At 33.6% G+C, this 20,961-nt stretch overlaps 1 protein-coding gene across 3 annotated transcripts in view; it reads right to left on the bottom strand.

Annotated features, from left to right (window-relative positions):
* The window catches only part of toc (toucan), a 72,345-nt gene that overhangs the window by 10,300 nt on the left and 41,084 nt on the right, over positions 1-20,961 (bottom strand). For 2 of the 3 annotated variants that reach the window (XM_065363390.1, XM_065363391.1), the window contains exons 4-5: positions 19,456-19,590; positions 9,685-9,789 (exon numbers count right to left, since the gene is read on the bottom strand). In XM_065363390.1, the coding sequence (XP_065219462.1) occupies positions 9,685-9,789; positions 19,456-19,590 (240 nt within the window). The remainder of the gene's footprint in view (positions 1-9,684; positions 9,790-19,455; positions 19,591-20,961) is intronic. The other variant, XM_065363392.1, reaches the window with a different exon arrangement.

The following is a 20,961-nucleotide window of genomic DNA, read 5'->3' as shown; positions in this document are numbered from 1 at the left end:
TAATAATTCGTATGCACAAAGAAAAAATTTTCCAAGGAACTTCAACATTGAAAACAGAGTACCAAACTTTCAAAAACTTTTTTGAAACAATTAACTACTGCTTTTTGATTATTCATTATACTTTTTCACAAAATGTTTAGGAACCTCTTGACTGAACCTCCCCCCTTTATCCCCCCCCCCAAAAAAAAAACTGAACGAGGTCAAATTTATTGCGAAAAAATTCCGTATCAAATGAAAATCTGTATACATTTTAAGTCAAAATTACGTGCGGAAAAATTACCCAACAGTGCTATCAAATAATACAAAATTACCAGTTTTTTTGAAAAACTACAAAATTTTTGTAACTTTTTCAAAAATACTTCACGTTTTTAATATTTAATTTTTTTTTACATTTTTTTTTTTTTTTTTTTGATACTTCGATTGAATTCATTCACTACACTTTTTCATCACTTTCACATCACCATTTAAATTTCCTGCAAACATTGTTTCATCAAAAAGCAAACTAGATAATGGCTACAAAAATCAACAAAAACAGTTAATAAAAATCTGTTTTTTGAATGAACATAATTTACTTTGAAAAATAACGTTCTAGGATACGTTCATTCAAGTTTTTGGAAAAATTCACGAACCGAAATACATTGACTAAGAAAATCAATAAAACTTCAGTTCTGAACTCGAACGAAATTCGTCAGCAAATTTTTCATAAAGTATAGTTGAAAGTGCTGCAATAGCATGGAAGCCATTTTTTTTCGAATCATTTTTCTTGAGGAAAGAGTGAGGGGGCGGGTGTCAACATTTTTTAATCGTCATAAATAACTAAAAAAATTAAAATTAAAATAAAAAAGTTGGTGGGAAAACAAAAATCTTTTGAAAAAATGACGAAAACGTTGAATGAAAATTCGATTGATTTTTTTGATATCGAGAGCAAGAAAATGACCTGATATTTTTTTGTCAAAACAAAAGTGAGACTTTTTGAAAACTTTGACAAATAGTATAGCATAAAAGCATGAGCCCTAGTCATGACAATCTGCAAAAAAAAAAAAATTAAAATTGAAAATGATTCAAAAATAGGAATTTACAACCAAATCTGCAATAATTGGCTAGGTTATCAAAAGATTTCGCAATTTGATCAAAAAAGAATTAAATTTTGCAAAAATTGCATACGTTTTGACGAAAATTAATGATATAACGTGATTATGCGAACGACTGAAAAATGATTAAGTCTTGAAATTTGAGCCAAATCAGGCAACAATTGTCTCAAACTTGCTGAAAAACACCAAAAATTGCCCATAGATTATCAAATTTCAACAAAGTTTGATCAAAACTGCGTAAAGTGTGCTATAAAAATTCTCAAACTGACGCCAACTGTTAAAAATTATCACACATTGAAAAAAATCAACAAAATTGATCGAAAATTTGCCAAAAATTGCTTGAAAATTTGTTGAAATGTCACGAATACGCTCAAAAATGACTTCGCAAAATTTGAGCAAAATCACACTAGAAAACTTCAACTGTCAAAAAATGGTTGAAAATCGAGAAAAAAATTGATTAAATGCTGCATGAAAATGATGAGAAATTCTGTAAAAATTGAGTAAAGTATCGCGAAAAAACTGTGAAACAGCAAAAAAATCACCAAAAATTGATGAAACAGTCGTAAAATTGAGCCGAACAGGGGAACATTTTTAAAAACATGGTCAAAACGGGGAATAAATAAAATCTCGCCAAAAACAAAAAATATTAAAAATTGTTTAAAAAATTGCAAAAAATTATCTTGTAAGAAAATTGAATTAAATTTTGAAAAAATGTCGGGAATAAAACAATTGAGTAAAAACTTTCAAAATGAAACAAAATACACCCATAATACTGAAAATGATCAGAAAGTTAATCACATTTTACCAAACGTATGAAAATGACTGAAAAAGGAAAGTTGAAAAATGGTTGAAAATGACAAAAAATTTATAAATTATTCAGAAAATGGAATGAAATTTTGGGAAATTTGGGTGTGTGAAGCATAAAAAAACAGTAAAATCAGCATTAAAAAGAAACACTGAAAATTTCCAAAAAGTATACAAAATTGCAGTGAAATTAATCAAATTTGAGGTAAGATTGATCAACGTTGAAACCTATTAAAATGACATAAAATTACATGAAATTGATTGAAAGTTGATCAGCTCAGAACTGGAGCAAAAAATACAACAGAACTAAGTATTTCAAGAGTTATAAAAAACCTTAGTCTATACAGTCATTCAAAAATTGACTACTCGGCTTCTTAAAGTTTTTCTCCATGATTCCAATTCGAAAAAAAAAAATGTAGTCAATCTTGAATTGTTCTGACTTTTTAAATAAAATTGTTTCAGAAAATTTCAAAAATAAGTTTTCATTTTGTTTGGAAAAAATTTACGTTCGTTTAAGCATATTGTATACCTGTTGATTGAGCTGACAGAGAAACCCTGCATAAAAACTCCATTCTTATTTCTTACAGACCATTTAACCCCAACTCGAACCTCTAATTCGCGAATCTCCATCCCGGTATCTTTCTACCTCATCGTGACACTCGATTACACCGAGTAATTCACACCAGACGATACCATCTTAACCATAATGTTCGCATCAAACTGTTTGAAAAAAAAAACACAACCCATAATATACCTTTAATCAGCTTACGATGATTATGACACGACGACCATCTTCTGCGGCGCAGACTCGGCGACCTAATCACCGGTTTATTTTCCCGTTCCGGAAACTGATAGTTATTAAAATCATTGAAATTATGCGATTTCCGCGAACAATCGGGCTTATTCTTTGGTCCGCGAAAAAACAACGCTATTTTACTCAAACTTTCCACCATTATGTAATATCGCCGATGAAATCACGCGACCGCAAATTTTTTTCTTAAATCTATTGTTCCTTTCGAACTTGATGCCGCGCTCGCGATGATTTTTCTCTAAATTCTTTTCTTATCGAGGACGATCTTCGGTAACTCTATACGTTGCATTTTGGTGTACTGTTCGATGTTGGCGGTGCTCTTTTTTCACATATCCATGCACGAATGCGTTAATTATAAAATATTTACATTTCCGGTGCACAAAAACTATTATTTCCTTTTAATTAATCCGCGCAATTAGCATTTTTTTTCCTTCAGCTCTTGCGGCTAAATAGCTAAATTCACATGTCCAACAATATTCTAATTAGTACGAACGTACAAGTCGGGCAAGGAGAAAAAAATAATACGCTAAGGCTGCAAACATGCTACAGCTCGTATATCATTCATTTTCGAGCAATTTTTCGTGCATGTGCTCGTACACTACTAATATGTGTGTTGTGTGTGAGAAAAATAAACACAATAGATGAGGTCTCATGTCTCACTCAGTATATGTAACCGGTTCCGTCATTCGAATCTCGACAATATTTCGCCGCCTGCGTACGTTAAACTCGATTAAAAATTTACACCATGATGTCAACTCGCCACTTAAACTCTTTTATACGCCTCTAATTACGTCTATATAATTAATAACAATTTTTCGACTCGACTTGGCTCGATTTACACTACCACGGTGGCGCTGGCATGGCGCAGGCAGGCAGGCGAGGCGGTAGCGGCAACCATCGGGTCGCTTTCCAAACAGGTATTTTGCTCCTTTCCCGCGCGTGGTTCCCGCCGCGCCGCATTCAGCATTCTGGCTTGTTTTGAATTATCATTATCGATATAAACACGCGCGTAACCGTCCAATCGGAAAACAATGCCGGTCAACAGATAAAAAAATATTCATAAGATATAATATTCTTGCCTATCTAAGCGTATATCACAACTCAAATAATACCTTAATCGACTTTACTTTCTATATTATCAGAACGCGGGTAACGGGACCGGTTCAGTTCAACGTAACCGGCGATAACCTCTTAATTATTAGCCATACAGGGTGTCCCAATAACGTCAGCCAAACTTCACAATATTTTATTACGACCTGTATGGAGCCCCCCCCCCCCCCCCCCACCCAAAAAACCCCAGGGTGCTCGTAATGGAATTTTGAGGGCAGCTGGGATGAAAATGGTCACCAACAAGCTCCATCAGTCGTGTTTATACGAGGTAAAGTTGAACTGGGCAGATTTTAGGAAATTTTTTTCGAAAACTGGAATCTCCAAAAAATCACTAGAGACTCCAAAACGACTCGAAATTACTTTCAGTCGACTCAGAATGTTAAAATTCGAGTATGAATTAAATTTCAGATTTCCAACTTCATTGGGTGAAATTTTGAGGAAATTTCAACTTTCAAAAATCTTTTGGAGGCTGCAGAACTGCTCAAAATGGTCCAAAACCATTTCTGATCGATTCGGGGGGTTGAAAATAGAGTATAAACGCGAGTACCAAAGTTCAGATTTTTGCAAGTATATTTTGGTAAAATTTGGACTATTTTCCATTTTTGGCTCAATCAAATTTTATTTTCAAACATTGATCAAAAATCGAAAAATGCATTTCAGCTCCTAAAATTTTAGCGTGTGATGTATTTTCACATATTCTTTCAATTTAGCTGTGCTGGGCCTGATGGTTGAGATACGAAGATACCCCCCTCGTAAAATATGAACTTTTCTCGTTATTTTGAAACCCAAAACACCACTGACACATCTCAACACGAAATTTGAGGATTTTTCCCAATCAGGTGGGAATCCGGGGACACCCTGTATACTCAATCACCTCGCCCCATCCGTCTACGATCAGCCTCGCCGCGCTTGTACGCTCGCTCAAATTGTTTCGCTCGAACCAGTTGCGGCAGCACTAAAAAAAATAAAATAACAACAACGCCATTGACATCCTTTCCAATTAGCCATCAAATCCATAAATAGAGTCGAAAAAGGAATCTCAATGAATGCCTCAGGTAGATAAACGAACTTCATCTATGAGTACGAGTGCATTCTTCGTAACGCACAAAACAAGCCATTGCCACCATCGCCACCAAAATTGGACCTGCTGGACGTGGTCGTCATCGTAGGTATTTTTTCCGTCACCGCCACCTCTCGCCAGCGCAATTTTTACCCCTTCTGCCTCCCGCATTGCACAAGCACAACCGAACACTAGCTATATTTGTACAAGCTGCTTTCCACCTGTTATGATGTGTTTTTTTTTTCCTAATACTATTTCAAAACATGTGTTTCTTTATAGGGCGACCGAGACCGGAGTAACATCGGTTACATGTCATTTTGTTCCAGCGAGTACGGAAATCGAAATCATGTTTGATGTAAAGTGAGAAATTACCGTCTTTATTTATTACTAACACACCATTTTTCTCGTACCATACATCGGATCGAGTTAAAGGAGTTGCGAGTGATAAGTATCTAAATTTTTCAACATCCAAGACGACGTGTTATTAACTTTTTGAAGTTCAATTCCCTCCGCGCGGTAATCAACACTGTGAATAGTGAGTGACAACCTTACAAAATGATTTTATTTTTCAGCTCTTTATTTGGCCCAGAGTCAAATTTTGAAAATAAAAATCGATTTTTGACCTTTTTTTTTGAGGATTATTCAACGTTTGTGAGTGGTACTGGTATCGAATTCGACATGGATATGAGGTAAGTTGTATTGAGGAAATAGGGATTGTATTTGTAATTGACCACATAAGATCGAAAAAAAGAGCAAACAGATCTGCGGCGGTTGCAAATTTACAAAACACGGTTCTACTTTTTCCACACAATAATTTTGCAAACCGCAAACAAATCAAGCGGAGATAATTGGTGCAAAACCAATTCAAAACAATCGAAACGAGCGTCAGGTTAAATATGTCATCGGCTTTTTAAATTTCTCTCGTTGAATCAAAGATTGACTGAAAAAAGTTGACAAATATTTGACATGGATATCTTTTAAAAAATACCTCTCGCCCCCCCTCTCACACAAAAAAGAAATAATCTGTAACAGTAATAAGTATTTTTTATCACAAAATTATCAATATGGCCAATTTTTGAAGAGAGAAAGAAAGAAGCAGGAACTTAAAAGCAGACAAAATTTGAATAAAAATATTCATCTTTAGGCGATTTTTTTTTTTGATAAATCACAGTTCTTTGACTAAAACCTACTCTTTCACAAAATTTCCAAAAATTATTGAATCCACCCCCCACCCAGGTCAAAATCACTCAAAATATTTCCTTTTTTTTACAAAATTTTCAGAAACCTCTCAAATCATCCCAAAAAAAATCAAGTCACGTCAAATTTTTGACAGAAAAAATTCCTCCTCTACGAGATTTTCAGAATCGTATAAAACTGTCTCTCCCCACCCATAAAAAATCAATGATTTCGAAAACTGAAACAACTAGATTTTCTAATTTTTTAAATAAAATCTGTACACAATACCCTCCCCCCCTCTAAAAAAGGAAATAATCTGTAAAAGTAATATTAAAATTATCAATATGGCCAATTTTCGAAGAGAGAAAGAAAGAAGCAGGGATTTAAAAACAGACAAGATTTGAAAAAAAATTCATCTCGAGGGGATTTTTTTTTGAAAAATCACAATTCTCTGACTAAAACCCCCACTCTTTTGCAAAATTTCCATAAATTCGTGAATCCACCCCCCCCCTCCCAGGTCAAAATCACTCAAAATATATCCTTTTTTAGAAACCTCTCAAATCATTCCAAAAAAATCAAGTCACGTCAAATTTATGACAGAAAAAATTCCTCCTCTACGAAATTTTCAGAATCTTCTAAAACTGTCCCTCCCCACCCATAAAAAATCAATAATTTCGAAAACAGAACCAACTAGATTTTCAAATTTTTAAAATAGAATCTGTGCACAGTTCAGTTATTTTCAATAAATGTCTTCCTCCTTGGAACGGTCAAGACTACGAAAATTTAGAATTATTTCCAAGGTGGGGCTATTTCTTTTCAACCTGAAGATCAGTCAAATTTTTCTTTCAAAGGTTGATCAAAACATTGAACATTTTCTGAAAAATGGAGAAGATATTACATACAAATGTATTAAATCATCATGGTTATCTAATCTTCTGATAAGTCAATTTCTTTATTTAGTACAAAATTTTTCTCGTTTATCTCCATAATTATGAACATCAAATTGAAAAAATTTGCCTGTAAAATTACCCATTCCCCTCCCTTTTACAGGAAAAATCCACACGATAACCATTCATTAAAACGTTGCAGATAATCAAAAAGTAAAAAAGAAATAAGACTGCGCATACCAACTCTCACTTGATCAAAAAAATTTCGTGACTTGTTTCCACCCCCCCCCCCCCGTCTCATCTGTATAAATGTTTTTTTCGCAAAACGATAACGCATTTTCTCAAGTTGTAAGTAATTTGAAATTTTTAGTTCAGTAAAAAAGTAAACATTTTCTGTATCGAATCTCTTTTCTGATCTCAACTACTCATACTCCTCAGATGGAAAATTTGATGATGCTCCACAGACCATAATTTGGGTTCTCCTCATTTTTTTTCGAGGACTTTCGATTTTTCCCAAACATTGATTTTTGAGATGAGAAAAATAGCAATTTTTTTAATAAGTATTTTTAGCATAAAAAACCAGCTTTTGGCAAAATTTAAGAGTTCTGTGAAAAAAAAATGAAAAGACGCACAATTTTGGAGTATAAAGTTTTTTTTCCTGTGGAGTGATTTTTTTTTAGAAAAGCCATGGGTTTGAAATATTTTAAGCAAAAAATAGAATGCTCAACATATACCTACTTTTGATTTTTTTTTATCATTTCCGATCATTAAATGAAGGAAAGTTCACCTATAATAATCTACTAAATTATTTCTTTTTTTTTCAAGTTCATTACCTATACCTACTCAAGAAATCAAGTTTACCTAATATCATTGAGGACAGGGTAGGGAAAAGGAAATGTCCTCAGTACATCTTGGAATTCTTGAGAGTCTTCAAAGACACCAAATAATACTCCTAAAAATGTTCCAAACCGAAAATTCAGGAGGTACCCAAATTTCGGAAATCTAAATCCATGCTCAAAATGAAATTCAACCTGTTGAACATTTCAATGCGACCTTTTTCAGTCCCATTAAATCATTCTTCAAACAATCCTACTTCGAATACGTAAATCCTCACGGTTGAAAGCAAGTCCACACCGAGTACACACGATTTCCTATCGTAAAAAACTAGGTCATAGATCATCGCATTGATAAAAAAAGACGACAAATAGGTGAATATCTTCTTATAATCTCGTTTCTAAACAAATTTTTTTCACAGAAAAATAGAAACCCGACGACACTACAGCCCGTATAACTCAAACCCATCGACAACCACCATCACATGATCAGTTGATCACATCAACTAGAAAAAATCTTTCCGATTCGGCAGCCATACTCGATAAAGTCAGAGCTAGATTCGTCGCGAGTCAAAGGACGACATCAAAAAGCACCCACAAATTTAGGTCAATAAATCCGACTCAAAATGGCGAATAATCAAACAACTCCAATTCCATATTCCAGATTTCAGCACTCCTTTGGAAAAAAGAAAACCTAACAAATACCGGTCACCTTCACGGCCTATTAATTTCTCGCAATTTGTATTTTATTTTCCCACACACACACACAAAGCACACGCTAACAAACGCAGCGCAATCACCGTTAATAAATTTCGCACTCTTCGAAGTTCGATATGATATAAAGTAATTAACACGAAAGTTTTTTTTTATTCTCGTGGTAAAAAGCGCACTTCACTTTTCGACACTGTTTGAACTTTATTGCAATTACCGCGAGCGGCTAATTCGTCACAATCACGCGATTCAAAAGCGATAAAACCCCTTCAATAAACCTTCGCGAATGAAAATTTTACACACGAATATTGAATTAACCGCAGCTCGCAGGAACAAAAAAAAGCGTCGAAAATCACAAAAAAAAACCGACACGTGAATAAAAAACGCGATGTTGGCATACGCGAGTCGTACAGTAAAACTAACACCGTCGTGTTAAACTGCGTTTGTGTACTTCCAAGTCTCGAGAATCAGGTTCATGAACAAGACCGACCAGAAAAGGTTGAATGCAGGGTAAGAATTACACTGTCCTCAGGCAATTTTCGCAACATCCGCCTTAACATTAGCACGATTGTTGTTTTTCATTCCTTCTTATGCTGTCGAATTATCGTATTCGTTTGCTGGTACGATTTCAGCAACAACTCTAACTCGCCAGACCGTTATCATCGTACTGAAATACGAGATTATTTCACAAATTATATCGAGCCATATGTGAAAATTCAAACCATCCAGATTCCAGGTCTCGTAACACGAGTAGGTATAGCAAAAAAGTTCTCAAATTAATCTACGCTTTCCCACGAGCCAATTGCAGGCTTCGCTAATCTCAAAAAAACCAACTAATCGAAAGCTACAGCAAGTGAAACAATATAAGCGAGTGCGATTACTAAATTATCTTCTGTAAACATACTACAATAATGCGAATAGGAAGAAGAAGAAAAAAACAATCACAAATCTACAAAACTACTAGGTACGTATTACGACAAAAGCAGTCAACTAATCAAGCTCCATTTCTGTCGTCAACGCCAATCATCACAATGAACCGATCAGGCTACTATTTTTAGCCGGCTACGTGCCAAAGAACTGGCCAACTACCGGGCCACACTTACGCTTCTTTCTAGAGTTTAATTTAAATCTACCTACGACCACGCTCACCGCGTCTCACTTTTCGAGATACTATTCGGAATAGCCGCAAAAAAAAACTCACCTCTGAGGGGAACTTTAGGTAACGTCCTGCGGTGAACATTTTTCTTCGGCGCTTTCATAGCCGACGATGTGTTTTCGATCAAAGAATTTATACTTCCAGTTTGTTCTGCGAATGAATAATTTTTTATTATAAGTCAATCGATATGCATATTTTCTTATATTTCGTCAAATTGTAGCTACATATTAATACCATAGACTAATACAGAAAGTGAAACAAAAAATTGATTCATTTACGGATTTTGAGGGAAGAGGGGGTTGAATGTCACAACCTTATACGTAGTCAAAAAATTTAGCGTTCAAAGGCTAATGAAGGCCACACCAATTTTTCTAAATTTAAAACCCCTTCCATGTCTTTAAAAAAGCATCATTTTTCAGAAAAAATTACAAAAAAGCTAATATTACGTCACTAATGCTGCTTTTCCGAAGCAACAGAGTTCACTTGTCTTCAAGGGCCAAAATTCATGACCATCCACCATGAATTCTAAACCACCAGATTATGCCAAAAACTCCAACTATTCCACCCTTTCCCCACTCTTGCTTCCTCAATTCCTCATTGATACAATAATAGGCTACAATGCACAAGTAGTATGCGAGTACTTGACCCCAACAGCGTTTAAACACCTATATACACTCCCAGAACTGGTGAAAAAAAACCTGAACAATTTTTCTGCACTTTTACTCGCACAACAAGATATCAAAAAAATTATATTATTTACAGGTAGATATACTCCAAACTCAACCATAAGAAAAAAATTACCATTAAAAATCGTTCGACTGAATCGAACTCATTATTATATAGGTAGGTACCTACTCATAGCTCTATACGATGGTAGGTACCTAACTTTTCGTACTCATATTTGCCATAATACCGACAATATTGTATACCCTGCCTACCGCTCCCCTTCCTTCACTACACAGTCACCCATTCGATTAGGTCGATGATTATGTTGTGTAATTGCATCCTCTAACACAATGGCCAACATGTAAAAAAATAAAAATGCAACCGTGAAATTGCCATACGGTTCGTTCGCGATTCGTCGCAAAACGTACTTCATAGTTCATGTCTATACGAAATATATTACGAATGAAATTTTCATCGAGAGGTGAATATCCTACTTGTAAAATTCGTTTTTCATCGGTTTTGCGATGAATTTTTTTTTTTTTTTATAAGTAGAAAGTTTGATGGAAATGCAGCAATGTTGTCACGATTAGATGGACAAAGTATGTACTATGTACCTGCATAGTGCATTATAATAAATAGGTAAAGGTAGTATTTAAATTATGTGGGTATATGATTTCATCGAGATTGCATTCATATTTTAAATAAGTAGGTAGGTAATCTATATTTTTTTCAACATGAAATTTACTGAATTACACAAGAAAGAGGTCGGAGATAAGGATGCATAAACATATTACTTATGAACAGAAAAAAAAAGAAGAGAGAAAAACTAATATTGATGCAACAAACTTTATAAAAAGGGAAAAGTGTGAATTTCTTTTTAAAACAAGATCATTTCAAGATGTAGCACGTAAACTGATTTATGTAATACTTTGACTACCTACTTTATTTTCAACTTTGAACTTCCAAATGAAAGAAAATAAGACATTAGTACTTAAGTAAATAAAATTTTGTAATTGAAACGAAAAATTTCGGAATTCTTGATGAAAAAAGGTATCCAACCCAATTTCAAGAGTTTCATGACCCTCTACTTTAAAAATAAATTTCCATTCAGATAAATCATAGCATTTGGTTCTATTGAGCAAAAATTTTTCATCAAATCTCATCGTGAGGAGCTAATATTAATTAAGCATGGTTCAATGTTCTCATGACAATTCCAATACTATAGCTTTTACCTCATACACAAGAACGAATTGAAAAATTGATCAAAAAATAATTGATTTAAAGATATCATTCTAGCAAATCATTGGTTGTTCTTCAATTTTTGTTTTATCCAATAAAAAATACATATAAAAAATGAATGAGTGGCGATTTTTAAAAAAATAGAGCAGAAACTCGATTGTGAAAAAAATGAATACATTTTTATAATCCAAGTACGAAAAAAAATTGAAAACAAAAAAAATGTACAAAATGTTGATTGTGTTGAAGGACTCAAAAAATACTTGAAAATAGGTAAACAGAAAGATAAAGTATTTAGATACCAACGAAAATTGAAACGTTTCAATTTACCAATGATGTACGTAATTTTATTTGCTTTGAAAAGTTTATAACAACCAGAGTCACTTGAACTGGACAGGGAATTCCCTCCCCCCTAAGGTGTCTAACAAAACTCCCTGACAAAAAATCATGACTTTTTCGTGACCTATTATTCACGTTTTTATCGTATGGAAATACCCTCCCTCCCTCCCTCCCTCCCTCCCTCCCTCCCTCCCAAGTAGGCATTTTAGATTTTTTTAATTTTTTAAACAAATGTAAAATTTTTTTTTCATTTGGTGGGTTTTTAAAAAAATTTTCAAGTGTGTTTCAAGCAAAATTCATCACTTTTTCATGACCGTTAGACACCATGCCTTCCTTTCAAAGAAACACTTCATCAATTTTTGATTTCAATTACAAAAATTTCTTATTTTCCATCATTTGATAGAGTGGTTAAAGTACTGAATCATCATTAGGTATAATGTAATTTAAATTAACAGGAAATTTCAACAATAAATTCCAAGTTCAAGTTTTCAGAAATTGCTGGAAATTTTTTTAATTTTCTGAATTGTAATTTTTCAAAAAATTAATTTGATCAAATCGAGGAGACGAAATTAAAATTTATCAGAGCAACCTTTTTCGCAACAATAAAAAGGGAAGCAAATTGGCCCGAGTCAAGCAAGAGGGAAAGATTCAGAAAATTCGTAACTCAAGAACTGAAAAGAAATTGTATCTGATCTGTCAAGACAATTCCAAATCAGCGTTCCAAGTGACATTTTTTATACTTAATACATTTTTTTAAAGGGAATCAACGACTGCAGGAGTTGAGAAAAATTACGAATACAGCCTTTTGTCAAATTCCAATATTTATTTTATAAAATTTAATTACCTACTTATCGCATTTTCTCAACTTTTCGAATACTTTGGCAGAGAGCTGAAGAGTGGTTTGCTCCCTTCCAGCCCCCCTTAGCTGCCTCTCTAACAACTTCACATACTACTCTTATGCTGAGGCATCGATAAACATCAATAATGTAACTCGAATCAAACTGAGCAGGAAAAATTGAAATTTTTGATTCATTTTGTACACTGAAGTTTGAATTGGTGAACTTGTTCAATTTTTATTCGCATCATTCGGATCTGTCATTTCATACTTATTGCGATAGAAAAGGTCAAAAATTACAGTGTTTCATTTTAATTTTTTAAAACAAAAGATGTTTCCATATCTTTTCAAAATTTTACATTTCTTATAAAAACATATTTTTTTTTTTACTCTTTGAAATTAAGTTTCTAATATTATTCAACTTTCAAAAAAATAGTCAATTTTTTAGCATTTTTGCATTATTTTTTCATGATTGCTATTTTACACTTTTCATTGCACCTACCTTGACTATACTCATCGCAGTTCAACCCCTTCACTTAATTCACATTTCACTTACACAAATCAACACTCGAGTAAACTCGAACCGCCTATCGAGAAAATCCATCATGACCTCGTGTGAAACTCCACAACTCTCTTGCATACTCATCTGATTACCACTTGTCACGAACGTCATTCTACGTGTAAAATTATTCATCGAATCGTTGATATCTTTCTTGTATTATGCGCGAAATAATTACACCTCTCGGTACATACAAGTATAAACATTCGCATACATATTATAGTTATGCATATCGTATGCAAAATTGAATAAGAAAGAAAAATTGAAATCACCGCTTATGATAAGAGTCACCTGCTATATGCTATAGCAAGTACTCGTAGGTACGTGAAATGAAATTTTACGACCTTTTAATTACGCTCTTGATATTTACACGGTTAGTCAGTCGCGAAATGGAAAACTTTCTTGATAATTAAAATATGCAGTATTAAAACACACATTGCATGCCATTGCCATGTCGCGAATCTGTCAACAATTACATGGTCGTCGTCGTCGGCTTTTCCACTCACTAAGCGATGAGCATTTACACGATCATCTTTCAAATACCTACCTCAAATTCAAACTTCAAAGACACTCTGACGTTTCAGGGGAGAAAAATGAAAAAATACCAGAATTTTTTCGTGTGAGAATAACAGCAAAGTAAGGTACTCAAAGATCAATAGATTAAGGCTCAAAGAAATCAAAAAATTAACCAAAAGTATAAATAGAGCGAATACACCTACACCTCAGGAACAAAATAATCAAACACCTGTATCGATCCTCAAAGCACACGATTCAAATTAGGAAAATATATTCAAAAAATTGAAAACTCTACGAAAAACTTACCTCTCAAAATACCTGCACTCAAAAGCCTTCTTCGACTAGGGAACTTCACAAACACCACTAATTCACTTTCGAACACTCTTCGCGTAAGTAAAGTAATACTCGTACATAAAAATACCACAATAATAAGATACCAGCAAATGCACCACGCACGTGCGAATGTCCATCCAGCGTAAAAAGAAATAATTACGAAGTATATACCGAGTGAAAACAATGTACTTGCACTGGCTGCTCGACAAGTCGACTACTTATTCGCAAAGAGTAGGATTTTCCTTGGATCGACGAACGAGAAAACCACGTACATCTACCTGTATTATTTCAATTAAACGCGAAATAAACGTCGACCAACAGACGAAGCATACGATTCCGTAATTTTACCCATTCCTTTCTACAACATAGTACGTAAAGTATCTCGACTATAGGTATCTCACCATCACCATCACCGCATAGCACCACACCATCACACTCGTTTATACCCACCGATGACTCATAGCTTTGCCACCTCGACTTTTCCTCTACCGCCAAAAGCACAGCTTCCTATGCTATGGTGGGAGTATTTTCTTACACAGATTACGTAGTGGCATTTTTCCTTTCTCTCTTCAATCGACTACTACTATGCAAGTATAGCTTTTTAACGCGTCCAACGAGATATCGATTTATAACGTCGTTTTACTAGGGTCTCTTACCCCTTTCACCCTTTCGCACTGCTGTGTTAATATTTGTACACTTATTTATACGTAATTACGCGAACCGTAAACTGCGTAGATATTAGGACATGGCATTGCTTTTAATTTTCCACGTCTAGCGACCATATCGTTCGTAATATTCCCTTCTTCGATGGACGAATTTTTACATGCAGATTAGGTATAGGTAGGTACATGTATCGTGTATGTAAGAAGACGTTTTCAAATTGGGAAAAATTGCGGTTTATTGATGATATGCTACGAGTTGATTGAAATGCTCGTATATACGTAAATGAGCCATCAAACGACCTTCTCGTTTAACCGCAACTTTACCCGAATTTCATCATAACTCAAAGATAGTGATCGAGAAAAAAAATATACTTACACGTACATTTAGTCCATATCTTATTATAAAACGTAAAACCACATTGTTTTTAAAGGTAAGTAACTCATCTCCGAAGAATTCTCTAATTTCGAAAGGTCAACTTTGGGCGAGCAAATTACTTTCACCTTTACAGAATATATTTCAACTCATTCGTCGTATGAAATAAATATTTTTCATACAAAAAAAAAGAACAAAAATTACACACAACGTAATTTTATTTGAAACTACTCGTATTTCCCAATAATATTTCATCATTCTCAGTGGATTGAAAATAGACCACCGGTAGGTAATTATGGTACGATGACCCTATAAGAAAATCTTTTAGGTAGAATAGATAACTTGACTGAAAAAAAAAGATAGGTAAGAAATAAAAATAATTTTTTCTCAAATCTTTCCAGCTATCATACCATACGAGTAGATTTCTTCCTTACCTCACTTTTATTCAGTTCTGGCGGGTTATTTATTTCGCAAGTGCAATGAAAATGGCATTATTAAAATTCTACGAGTAAAATTTCTGTATATTTTGACACCTTTTCACTTCAAATAAATAAGACGAAAATTTGTGTAGGTAATTAGATATCTAATTAAAATATGAAACTTCTTAGAAAAATTCATCATTATTTTTAAGAACCTAATTTGCATGAATTAAAAATTGAATTGTTATAAATTTGAATTTTTTTTTCTATCAAGGCAACTCGAGTGTTTGATTTGTACACTAAATTTTAACTATTTTACAGTGAAAGTTGTCCAAGCTTGCTACCCATTTTGATACATTTTTTGGTTGAATTCAACGATCACTTTTAACAGAAGAAAAAAAATCCAACTAGATTGAAACGGGGAAAAAAAAGGAGGAGTATGAAGAAGATCAATCAAGTTTTTCAACCTCAAAATTCGTTACTTCATTTGCCCATTTACATCATGATCAGAAATATCGTATTCCGAAGTGGTGTTTGAAGGGTAAAAGGATTTTACCTCAAGTTGAAAAAAGTTCATTTGTCTCAAGCAGCTTCAGTACCTATCTACATAGCTATGTATTATGCAATTTTTTTAGTTGAAAAATAAAAAAAGAACAAAATCAGGGTACCTATTTAACGGATTTTTTTGAAAAAGTACCCCCCTCCCCCTCCGAAAAAAAAACTCAAGATGAATTTGTCACACGAAAAATGTTTTGAGTCAAAATAATAGAAAAATGAATACATTAACAACTCAGCCTAAGATGCATATTCTGACAGTGGAAAAATTGTCAGCTTTTTTCTCAAAAATGAATAATTTTTGCAATTGTACCCAAAATTTTTATACGTCGCGTCTTTGGATTTTTCAAAAAATTACTTATTCTTAAAATGTTGACTGAATTTACTATTTTTTTTACTACTTGCAGCCTGCAGGACCTCACTTATTTTTGAAATCACAAGTTTTTTTTTCAACTGCTTTTCCATATTTTCCTTTTACAAATCCTTAAAAAATTTTCATAGGTGAGTGGGAAAGGATTACTCACCCGCAACAATTTTTCAAGAAAAAAAAAAAGATAAGAATAGTTGAAGCAACAACATTTTTTGAAGCAGGCCATAATCATTCACAACACGAGTACGAGTAAGTAATCATCACTTTTTTGAAAAATGAAGTTTGCTATATCTCCTCCTCTCCTCTCTAAACAAGTCATTTTTTTCAAATTATTCCAATAAAATATAAATTTTTTTCAATTCCAAGAATTTTTTTTGCGAACACATTTCATTTTTGAAAAGTGTGACCTCCATTTCACATGATTCATGGAACTCTTTGATGTACCATTACGCCTTCATTTTTTTTTTTTTTTTTTGAAAATTGAAGAAGAGATGGACAAAAAAAATTTGCTCGAAAATTATGGGGAAAGATTGTAGAAAAAATTGAGGGTCTGGAGCTAATGATTTTCCCTCGCGTCTGGACGTGATTCAAAATTTTTCAAAAAATCTAAAAAAAAGTTTTTCAAGATTTTTTTTGTGAGAATTCTTGTAATTAGCTAAATCAACTCCCCCCACCCAATAAAAGGTCATCGAGAACATCTCATATAATTTCGTATCTTTCAATTGATTCTTAAGGAATCTCACAAAAGGGAGAAAATCACATTCCAGCACTTAATATGCTTAATTTAAATTCAATTTTATATCGATTTCATCAGGAGTTTTTGAGGATTTTTTAAAATCAAGAAATTTTTGGCTTGAATTAAAATTTCCCGAAAATTGTTTTTTAGGGAAAAAATATTTTCAAATATTTTTTTTTGATTTCCAGAAAAATTGCCACAGTGATATTATCAACATACTTATTTCACTCATATTTTAAACAAGTTCCTGAATTATGATAGTTCAAATTTTTTTTGATGATTTCCAGTCTATTATTCCCCCCTCTTCCGCCTCCCCATAATCTTCAAATTCAAATTTTATCCTATTTTTTCCGGATGAACTTTGTATTTTTGCATAGAGAGATTTTTGAAAAATTAATGAAAATTAATATTATGTAAATAACTTGGAACCGTAATAAAATGATTGGTTAATCAGATGATATCGGTGGGGAGGGAATCTTTTCAAAAAATCTGTTTACAAGATACCTAAATCGTCGTTCTCTTTCATTTTCAAACCATTGAAATAAATCTCAAACCTATCCAAAACCATCTGATCATAATCCATCATAAACCATTCACATCTTCTACACAACTCCACATACTCCCACACTTGCAGTTTACACCTTAGGTGATTCTGAAAATCTTCTCACTATCATCGCTATTCTAGCGTTTAACATAATTCTACGGCAATTTAGCACGCATTTAAGATCACTATCGTCAAACGATACATAACCAATTACGATACATGGCAAAACACAATATCGCGTGTATAGAAAGTGAAATCCTTCTAACAGAATCATTAAAAGCCTTTCTGTCTTGACATGCGAACTTAAAATTCGAAAACTTTTCGTGGATATAAGTTAGCTGAAGGATTATACGGAAAGATAGATACATAAAGGCGTATACGAGCGAGAAGGTATACATAAAAACTGAAACTTGTGCACCAACAGGTCGTACATACAATATATAACTTTTATGCATTTCATAATCGGAATCGTATATCATTTTTTAATTAGAACGTGAACGTATCTAATTGGCGAACGAAATTTCTCGAGTACTCGTATTATCCCGCCAGCATACTCGAAAGAAAATTCAACATCAATCAAATTCGCTGAGCATTTCTCTATATGTACAGCTTTGCACTCCATTCTCCTATCTGCCTCATCCATATACATAGTGAAGAAAAATATATGGCCAATATTATACTAAAGACTCGAATGGGGATATGGTAATAGATTACTTTACCAGTAATCACCGCAATGAACCCAATTCAATGGTACATACAAAAGGAAGTTATGTATTTAACGATCTATTAACATATTCGAGTACACCGAGTTATATGGAAGTACTTTCGCATAAATACACATCTGTACTCTGTAGGTACGCCAAGAGCATGTTTCTCTTTCCCTATCTGTTGTCTTGTCACAATTTTACGACTTCTTTTCTCTCGTTATAAACTTTAGTGCATATTATTTTGTCGAGTACTCTGTATATAGACGATCGCAAATCAATACTCGGGTACATAAAAGTCTCTCATTCTCCGTTATCTTTCCGCGAAAAATTTCCACTCATCATCTCGCGAGCTGAATCCTTATCGAAATCGAAATCCACTATTCTATGTACCAAATTAGAGGACAAATAAACAAGACTCATCTGTACTCTGTAGTGATAAAAACGCGAAGAATACAATACCAGCACGAGCCAATATCAATATAATCGAATCGATCTGGCATAGTAAATATTTAATATTCGATTAATACGTAGCTCTTTGATCGCTGCAAACAAACTCCAACTCCATAAGCGCTGTTGGACAAACCACAGCTCAGGATGCGACTTAACGGTGCTCTAGCATAGATCCATGTAAATTAACCGAGAGCTCTCAACATGGCCATGGTTCGTGACAAACATACGTAAACACTGCCGAGCGGCGGAGACATAAAACAAAGCGTCTCAATTTACCACGGCGTGAAATTTTTTCGAGAGTGTTATTGGCATTAGATGAAAAATTACCAACAAGTACTGGTACATTATCCTAATATTGACATAGAATCAACAACACGTAGCATATAATACTAGCAACATCCCACACGAAAAACCTTCACTTTATACACAAACACATAGTACGCGAGTACTTACACCAAATATAGGAAATATACCCATTAAACGGAGGAGAAATTTTTAATGGTAAATTTCACTCACTTAGGTTAGCCTTGGTACGCGGCAGCGTTGAAATTTTAGCCGCTTCTTTTCCATTTAATTGGCTAGATGGAAGAGGAACACATGGAACCGATCCTTCGCTTAATGGACTGCACAACAAAGTCGACGCTTTCTTGGCTGTAAAATTGAACAAAAAATTACTCGGTGAGTTGGTGAAGAAATGCGATTGGATTTTGAACAAAAGATGCGAGTTTTTTTTGGTTTTTTGGTTTGACATGATCTGATACACTTTTTTTTGGTAGGTGCAACACGATGCGAGGCACGACTGAGATTTATATGTACAATTCGACAGATACACGCTGATGATTTGATTAATGAAGAGAAACGACGAATTTATAGATTACGATGAGCTTGGGTGGGCATCATTTGCGTAAAATCTTTTGTTCCTTCGTCGATCATTTGCATCAAATTTCCGTCGAGGTCAATTGTCTGCTCTTGAAATGAACGATATAAAAGAAGGTGCAGGCAAAAAAATGGTCTCAGACTATTAACTACTGATGCTTTGATACAATCATTGATTTTTTTGAAATGATTTTTTTTTTACATGTTAGGTTAAAAATGCTGGCGCAGTTGCAAACAAAGTTGAAATAAATTTATAAAAAAAGAGTTGTCGAAAAAAATTCTCAACGAATAAATCGTTCGATTCTTGGAAAACACTTCACACAGCTGTTCAATGATCATTTTTCAACAAGTTCGATTAAATGCTCGCTGAAGTGATTTTTCAAAATATCAAACAGCGAGAGGAAAATTAATGAATCACAGACGTCCATCCGATGAAGTAGGAAAATCAAATATGAAATATTCTCTCACATAAAAATGGTTGGCGAACGATAATTCTGCTTGTGAAATATAGACAATATTTGAGCAAATTGTTCCTTAAGATGGGTCCTCAATTTATTCAAAAAAAAAGCTTAATTTACGTCTTGTTTTTCGTTCGCGAAAGACTTTTGGCTTGAAAATACCATTCCATTGGACTGTCAAACAACATTTTCAAATCAAAATGCAGGATTTTTTTCAGAATTTTTGTAAAGTCTCTAAGAATAATATATCCTCTTCGTCCTCCACTCTGAAAAATACGATTTCACAAAAATGGAAATAACTTTGACCTCTTGCAAACACTCAGATCTTCAAAAAAAAATACCAGCCACACACTAAAACGTTTATGTTTACTCTAAAAATACTTTTGGTGAAAAAATGTGAATTTCTTGATTCAAAATACAGGACTTCTGTTCAAATTTTTCAACGTTTCATCATTTTTAGCATTTTCCACAAAATCAAAAATCTAAAACACTACTCCAAATCACTCCAAAAAAATTCCTTTAAACAAAGAACTTCTATAACATTTTTTTTTTTTATTTTAACAATTCAAACTTTCAAGATATTTTTTTGTAAAAAATTCCAATTTTGTTGAACTTTTGAAGATTTGAAAAAAAAATCTTTTCAACTATTTTCAACGAATTTTAGTGCACTTTTTTGGGGACGAGAAGA

Source organism: Planococcus citri, chromosome 4 (assembly GCF_950023065.1).
Source record: "Planococcus citri chromosome 4, ihPlaCitr1.1, whole genome shotgun sequence".
NCBI lineage: Eukaryota > Metazoa > Arthropoda > Insecta > Hemiptera > Pseudococcidae > Planococcus > Planococcus citri.
This window is presented reverse-complemented; position numbering and strand designations above follow the sequence as displayed.